The sequence below is a fragment of the Tachyglossus aculeatus genome, chromosome 4, assembly GCF_015852505.1.
Source record: "Tachyglossus aculeatus isolate mTacAcu1 chromosome 4, mTacAcu1.pri, whole genome shotgun sequence".
Taxonomy (NCBI): domain Eukaryota; kingdom Metazoa; phylum Chordata; class Mammalia; order Monotremata; family Tachyglossidae; genus Tachyglossus; species Tachyglossus aculeatus.
In genome coordinates this window covers 15949356-15957331 of record NC_052069.1, presented here as the reverse complement: position 1 = coordinate 15957331, position 7976 = coordinate 15949356, and the positions used below count along the sequence as shown (strand labels likewise).

At 59.5% G+C, this 7976-nt stretch overlaps 1 protein-coding gene across 1 annotated transcript; it reads left to right on the top strand.

Moving 5' to 3' along the window:
• Positions 1 to 4203: 4203 nt before the first annotated feature.
• NKX3-2 (NK3 homeobox 2) lies at positions 4204 to 6510 on the top strand (the record flags this gene model as incomplete). Its single annotated transcript, XM_038745604.1, is given in 6 exon segments — positions 4204 to 4232; positions 4234 to 4725; positions 4821 to 5252; positions 5308 to 5565; positions 5607 to 5826; positions 5890 to 6510. Coding segments are annotated over 6 exon segments (2052 nt in total), but the record flags the coding sequence as incomplete, so codon positions are not given.
• Between the last annotated feature and the right edge of the window lie 1466 nt (positions 6511 to 7976).

The window sequence follows — 7976 nt, the reverse complement described above, 5'->3', positions numbered from 1 at the left end:
TTACTGTGTGCAGAGCACTGTACTAAGCGCTTGGGAAGTACAAGTTGGCAACATAGAGAGACAGTCCCTACCCAACAGTGGGCTCACAGAGATGTGATGGTCAGGCCCCTGCCCGTTCCTTGAATCCGCGGGGGCGGCCCGTCTGAGCACCCTGGGAAGAGGAAAAAGACCCCAATTTCCTGGAGTCTGTGGGCAGGGGTGCCCTCTCCCCCCCAACACACACACACACACACACACACACACACACACACACACACACACACACTTTCCCCCAGCCCCCTCCGTTAGATCGGGGACTCGAAGGCTTGGGATTCCCGAGACGTCCGGGCAGGAGGAGGAATTCTCCTCTTCCCGCTTCGCAGGGAAGGCGAAATCAGGAGGCAAAGTTGTGGACGGAGGGAGGGAAGGAGGAAGGGAGGGATGGGAGAAGGGAAGAGAACTTCGCCGGCAGAGGAAACCTGTGCGCCCGGAGCTAAGGTTGTTGTGGTGTTGTTGTTGTTTTTTCCCGGGGCCGCGGCTGGCCTGCGTGAGCTGCCCCTTTTCCAACGTGGGAAATCCTCCCAGGGCCAGGCCCACTTTAGGGAGAAGCCTTCCCGTAAATCCCCCGACCCCCAAAAAACGGGAAAGGCCTTGGCGCTTCACTTCTTGGCGTTTCAGTTCTTGGCACTTCAGCTCTCCGAGCCGTTCTGGACAGCGGGGACAGCGAGCGGTGGGAGCGGCTTCTCCAAAGCGCATCCCACTGCCCTTTTGGTCTACTTCGGGAAAGAGAAGCCCAGGCCTTCCCGGCTCCGCTTTCCGACTCCCCGCTGGCTGCCGGAGGCGGACAAAAACGGGCAAACGAGATAATGGTTTCGGCCTCCTTCCCAGAAGGCCCAAATCAGAGGGGCCTTTCTAGTGAGGGGAAAGGGAGAAAAGGAGACAGAGGGAAGGGGAGAGAGGGGAGGAAAGAAAGTCTGGTTGCTTTTTAAGGGTTGAAAAGATGAGCAAACAACCGGGAAAAGCAACGAAGTCTGCCCCTGGGATGGAGAAGTGGGTCGAGGAACACTGAAGAACGGTGAAGAACGGCTGAGGGACGAGTCGGGTCCTTTACTGCCCGCAGAACGCTCTGAAATTCCCCGGGGAAACATGTGCTCACTGGGGACGAAGTGTGTCCTCGAGTGTGTGTCCTTGGAGGTGTTGTGTACGTGGGGGGCTGAGACAAGTATCTGGTGTGTGTGTGTGTGTGTGTGTGCACGCGCGCATCTGAGGGAGAGATGGAGAAGTACCAGATCTTTGTGCGTGGGAGAGGGAAACTGAGAAATGTCTGCTGTGTGTGTATGTGTGTGTCTGCGTGTGCTCGTGTTTGAGGGAGGAATAGGGAAACAGAGAGCCTGGTGTGGAGAGCGAGTGAAAGAGACACAGGGAGAAGTGTCCGATGTGCGTATGAGAGCGAGAAGCGCCGAGTGTATGAGCGTGCGAGAGAGATTCAGAGAGAATCAATCAATCGTATTTATTGAGCGCTTACTATGTGCAGAGCACTGTACTAAGCGCTTGGGAAGTACAAATTGGCAACACATAGAGACAGTCCCTACCCAACAGTGGGCTCACAGTCTAAAAGAGAGAAGTCCCTGGTGCGCGGAGGGCGGGGGGGGGGGGGGGGGGTGAAAGAAACGCGGAGAGACGATTCTGGTGCGTGTATGTGTGTGTGTGTGTGTGTGTGTGTGTGTGTGTGTGAGTGTGTGAGAGAGAGAGAGACAGAGAGACAGAGAGACAGAGAGAGAAGTGTCTGATGTATACGGGGTATCGGTGGGGATGTGAATGAGAGAGACACAGAGAGAAAGAAGGATCTGGAGTGTGAGCGTGGATGTGTGTGAGGGAGAGGGAGGAAGAGGAGGGTCCCGTTGGTTCGGCACCAGACAGCAGCCCCTCCGAAAAGAGGGACGCAGGGTGGACAGACAGAGGGAGCGAGGGCAGCTCCCTGAGCTACCCCTCGGGTTAGGCCCCACGCTAGGCTCCGCGCTACAGCCTGGGTTAGGCCTTGGGCTAGGCTCTGGCCTAGGGGGACAGGGCAACCGTAGGCCCGGAGTCCTAGGGTAGAGTGGCGGGTAGAAGCAGCGTGGCTCAGTGGCCAGAGCCTGGGCTTGGGAGTCAGCGGCCCTGGGTTCAAATCCCAGCTCCGCCACTTGTCAGCTGTGTGACTTTGGGCAAGTCTTCACTTCCCTGGGCCTCAGTGCCCTCATCTGGAAAATGGGGAGGAAGACTGGGAGCCCCACGTGGGACAACCCGATCACCTCGTATCCTCCCCGGCGCTTAGGACGGTGCTCTTTGCACGGAGTAAGCGCTGGGGTTCAAATCCCGGCTCCACCACTTGTCAGTTGTGTGACTTTGGGCAAGTCGCTTCACTTCTCCCTGCCTCAGTTCCCTCATCCGTAAAATGGGGATTAAGACTGTGAGCCCCAAGTGGGACAACCTGATCACCTTGTAACCTCCCCAGCGCTTAGAACAGTTCTTTGCACATAGTAAGCGCTTAATTAATGTCATTATTATTATTGTTATTATTATTAACGAATGCCATCGTTACTGTTTTATTTGTACATGCTTATTCTATTTATTTTATTTTGTTAATGTGTTCTGTTTTGTTCTCTGTCTCCCCCCTTCTAGACTGTGAGCCCACTGTTGGGTAGGGACCGTCTCTATATGTTGCCAACTTGTACTTCCCAAGCGCTTAGTACCACTGTACTGGAGGGTCCCTCCGGACCCAGCCCGAGAGAACCTCCGCTACCGTTACCTCTGCACACAGTAAGCGCTCAATAAATACGATTGAATGAATGAACGAATGAATGAACTGGGGGCGGCAGCATTGATCAATCAGTCAATCGTATTTATTGAGCGCTTACTGTGTGCAGAGCACTGTACTAAGCGCTTGAGAAGTACAAGTCGGCAACATATAGAGACGGTCCCCATCGCCTACTCCTCTCCGTCCCCTGGTCCTCTCCGACCGGCTGCGCCTTGAGGGGGGGCTGTGGATGCGGGAGCCCCCTCCCCAACACACCCACACAAACACAACACACACACACACACAAAATCAATCATCAATCGTATTTATTGAGCGCTTACTGTGTGCTAGAGCACTGTACTAAGCGCTTGGGAAGTCCAAGTCGGCAACATATAGAGACGGTCCCTAATCCATCAATCGTATTTATTGAGCGCTTACTGTGTGCAGAGCACCGTACTAAGCGCTTGGGAAGTCCAAGTCGGCAACATATAGAGACGGTCCCTACCCAACAGCGGGCTCACAGTCTGGAAGGGGGAGATAGAGAACAAAACCAAACATATTAACAAAATAAAATAAAATAAAGAGTACAAGTTGGCAACATATAGAGACAGTCCCTACCCAACAGTGGGCTCACGGTCTAGCACGGGGAGACAGAGAACAAAACCAAACATATTAACAAAATAAAATAAAATAAAGAGCACAAGTTGGCAACATATAGAGACGGTCCCTACCCAACAGCGGGCTCACAGTCTAGAAGGGGAAGACAGAACAAAACCAAACATATTAACAAAATAAAATAAAGAGTACAAGTTGGCAACGTATAGAGACGGTCCCTACCCAACAGTGGGCTCACAGTCTAGAAGGGGGAGACAGAACAAAACCAAACATATTAACAAAATAAAATAAAGAGTACAAGTTGGCAACGTATAGAGACGGTCCCTACCCAACAGTGGGCTCACGGTCTAGAAGGGGGAGACAGAGAACTAAACCGAACATATTAACAAAATAAAATAAAGAGTACAAGTTGGCAACATATAGAGACGGTCCCTACCCAACAGCGGGCTCACGGTCTAGAAGGGGGAGACAGAGAACGAGACCAAACATATTAACAAAATAAAATAAAGAGCACAAGTTGGCAACATATAGAGACGGTCCCTACCCAACAGCGGGCTCACGGTCTAGAAGGGGGAGACAGAGAACAAAACAAAACATAGTAACAAAATGAAATGAAATAAAATACACACACAGAGGACACTGACGCCGCTGTTGCTCTTTTCCTCCGCAGTGGATCGCAGCCCCCGGGAGGAGGAGGAGGAGGAAGAGGACGGAGGAGGAGGAGGAGGAGGAGTCCAGGAGGAGAAGCTGCTGTGCCGGGGGGAGGAGGAGGAGGAGGAGCAGGAGGAGGAGGAGGAGGAGGAGGAGGAAGAGGAGGAGGAAGAGGAGGAGGAGGAGGAGGAGGGGGGCGTCCGCGGGCCGGGGGCCCCGGCGCCCAAGGCTCGGAAGAAGCGTTCCCGCGCCGCCTTCTCGCACGCGCAGGTGTTCGAGCTGGAGCGGCGCTTCAACCAGCAGCGCTACCTGTCCGGGCCCGAGCGGGCGGACCTGGCCGCCGCCCTCAAGCTCACCGAGACCCAGGTGAAGATCTGGTTCCAGAACCGGCGCTACAAGACCAAGCGCCGGCAGCTGGCCGCCGACCTGCTGGCCTCCGCGCCCCCCGCCAGGAAGGTGGCCGTCAAAGTGCTCGTCCGAGACGACTGCAGGCAGTACCGGCCCGGGGAGGTGCTCAGGCCGCTGCGGCCGCCCCCGCTGCAGCCCGCCCCGCTGCAGCCGGCTCCCCTGCAGCCGGCTCCGCTGCAGCCGCCCCCGCCCCCCTATTACTACCCCTATTACTGCCTCCCAGGCTGGGCGCTGTCCACCTGCGCGGCCGCCGCAGCAGCCGCCGCCGCCGCCGCCGCCGCCGCCGCCGGGACTCAGTAGGGGACCCGACATCCCGCCCCCGGACCCGCCGGACCCCGGGGGACCCACCCAGACACACCCACCCAGACACACCCGCACCCTCCCGACACAGGCCCCTCCGGACCCAGCCCGCCGGACGCCACAGGCCTGCTTGGACCCAGGGCCCTTCCACCCAGCCCGAGAGACCCAGGCCCGCTGGACACTGGACCCTCCGGCCCCGGCCCGATAGCCCAGGCCTGTTGGACCCAGGCCCCTCCGGACCCAGCCCGCTGGACACCACAGGCCTGCCGGACCCACGGCCCTTCGACCCAGGCCTGTTTGGCCCCGGGACCCTCCGGATCCAGGCCCAGTGGACCCAGGACTCTCCGGACCCGGCCCGCCGGACCCAGGCCTCTCCGGACCCGGCCCGCTGGACCCAAGCCCGCCGGACCCAGGCCCCTCCGGACCCGGCCCGCTGGACACAGGCCTGCCGGACCCAGGCCCCTCCGGACCCAGCCCGAGAGACCCAGGCCTGTTGGCCCCGGGACCCTCCGGCCCCGGCCCGGTAGCCCAGGCCTGTTGGACCCAGAACCCTCCGGATCCAGGCCCGCTGGACCCAGAACCCTCCGGATCCAGGCCCGCTGGACCCAGAACCCTCCGGATCCAGGCCCGCTGGACCCTGGACCCTCCGGACCCAGCCCGCTGGTCCCAGGCCTGTTTGGACCCAGAACCCTCCGGATCCAGGCCCGCTGGACCCTGGACCCCCTGGACCCAGGCCTGTTTGGACCTAGGGCCCTTCGACTCAGCCCTCTAGGCCAAGGCCTGTTGGCCCCAGGACCCTCCGGATCCAGGCCCCCAGGACCTCCGGACCCAACCCGGTAGACCCAGGCCCGTTGGACCCAGAGCCCTCCGGATCCAGGCCCGCTGGACCCAGGAGCCTCCGGACCCGGCCAGAGAGAGACCCAGGCCTGCCGGGCCCGGGACCCTCGGGACCCAGCCCGCTAGGTCCAGGTCTGCTGGGCCCAGGGCCCTCTGGTTTCAGGCCCGCTGGACCCAGGCCCCTGAGACCCTCCGGACCCAACCCGCTAGGCCCAGGCCTGCCGGACCCAGGACCCTTCGACCCAGCCCGAGAGACCCAGGCCTGTTGGCCCCAGGACCCTCCGGATCCAGGCCCGCTGGACCCTCCGGATCCGGCCCGATAGCCCAGGCCCGCTGGACCCAGGACCCTCCGGACCCAGGACCCTCTGGATCCAGGCGTGCCGATCCCAAGACTCTCCGGACCCGGCCAGAGAGAGAACCAGGCCTGCCGGACCCGAGACCCTCGGGACCCAGCCCGAGAGACCCAGGCCTGTTGGCCCCAAGGCCCTCCGGATCCAGCCCGAGAGACCCAGGTCTGTTGGCCCCAGAACCCTCCGGATCCAGGCCCAATGGACCCAGGGCCCTCCGGACCCAGCCCAATAGACCCAGGCCTGTTGGACCCAGGCCGCTCCGGATCCAGGCCCCCAGGACCCTCCAGACCCGGCCCGCTGGACCCAGGCCTGCTTGGACCCAAGATCCTCCGGATCCAGGCCCCCAGGACTCACTGGACCCAGCCCGCTAGGCCCAGGCCTGTTGGTTCCAGGACCCTCCGAATCCAGGCCCGCTGGACCCAGGATCCCAGGACCCTCGAGACCCAGCCCCTGTTGGCCCCGGGGCCCTCCGGATCCAGGCCCGTTGGACTCAGGGTCCCAGGACCCCTCGGACCCAGCCCGCTAGGCCCAGGCCTGCTGGATCCAGGTTCCCAGGACCTTCCGGACCCAGCCCAAGAGACCCAGGCCTGTTGACCCCAGAACCCTCCGGATCCAGGCCCGCTGGACCCCGGGACATGGATACACACACACACACACACACACACACACACACACACACACTCCTGATAATAATAATAATGGCATTTATTAAGTGCTTACCACGTGCAAAGCACTGTTCTAAGCGCTGGGGAGGTTACAAGATGATCAGGTTGTCCCACGGGAGGCTCACAATCTCAATCCCCATTTTACAGATGAGGGAACTGAGGCACAGAGAAGTTAAGTGACTCGCCCAAAGTCACCCAGCTGACAATTGGCGGAGCCGGGATTCGAACCCATGAACTCTGACTCCAAAGCCCGGGCTCTTTCCACTGAGCCACGCTGCTTAGGCCCGCTGGACCCAAGACCCTCCTCACCCAGCCCGAGACCCAGGCCTGCCGGACCCAGGCTTCCCGGAACAGGGACCCCCCCTCCCTCTTCCTCCTCCTCCTCCTCCGCCCAGACCCAGCCCGCCGGACCCGGGACAGGCCCAGTTTCTGCCTCCTCTGTCCAGAGACACCGTCCGACGGCTCAGCGCCGCACCAGAAGCCACGGACCATATTTATTTCTTCTTATCGTGATTTTCGTAACGCCGTCCCCCTGGTGACCCTGTCCGAGTCGGGTGGCGGGTTGGGCTTGAGCGCTTGGCGGTTGTGAGGGCAAGGTGGCTTGACTTCCCAGACAAGGCCAGCAAGCCGTAAGCGTCCTCTCCTGGGCCAGACTAGTTCATGGTATCCATGTTGCCAATATATTTGTACATACGTATCTATCTATTGTTTTTTAATTGGATCGATATGAGGGAGGGCAATCGAGAGACCCAACCCGAAAGTGCTGGCAAAGCAGAGGCGCGAGGACAAACTCCCAGCTCCGGTCGATGGACTGTGGGACGAAGCCAGGGGCCTTGCTCTTCCCTCTCTGGCATCTTAGAGCTGGTGGCAGACTCGGGAGCTCGGTTCGGTGCTGAATGTAAGCAACCCTCCGAAAACCGTCTTTTCTTTCGGGTGTCTTTCGATCGCCTCGAACCCCCCGGGGTCGTGGCGGGGCAGGACGCTCCGTCGCCAAAGGGGCGAGATCCACCCCGAAGCCGTCGAACCCGAGTCACGCTTTCTCGGCCTGGTCTTCTTCCCCAGGGGGTCTAGGACTTCTGAGCACTTTCCAGTCGTATTAAAGTGATGATTATGCCGATGATTAGAATCAATGTGAATATTTCTAAGTCAAGCTCCTTTCAAATCGTTGTCTTCCCTGGGGAACTTCGAGAACAGTCCCCTCCAGGGCCTGCTCTCCGTTGGCCACCTCTCCTCCCTCTCCCCCAGACCTGCTCGCGAAGCAGGGGGTGGCGCTTCTCCGACCCTCTTCCAAACCTGTCTCCGTTTCGAGATTTTCGTTTCGTCCCTTCTCCGTTTTTCCTCCTTCCCCGGCACTGTGCACTCAACTAGATTATTTACTTTTGGAAAAAAAAAAAC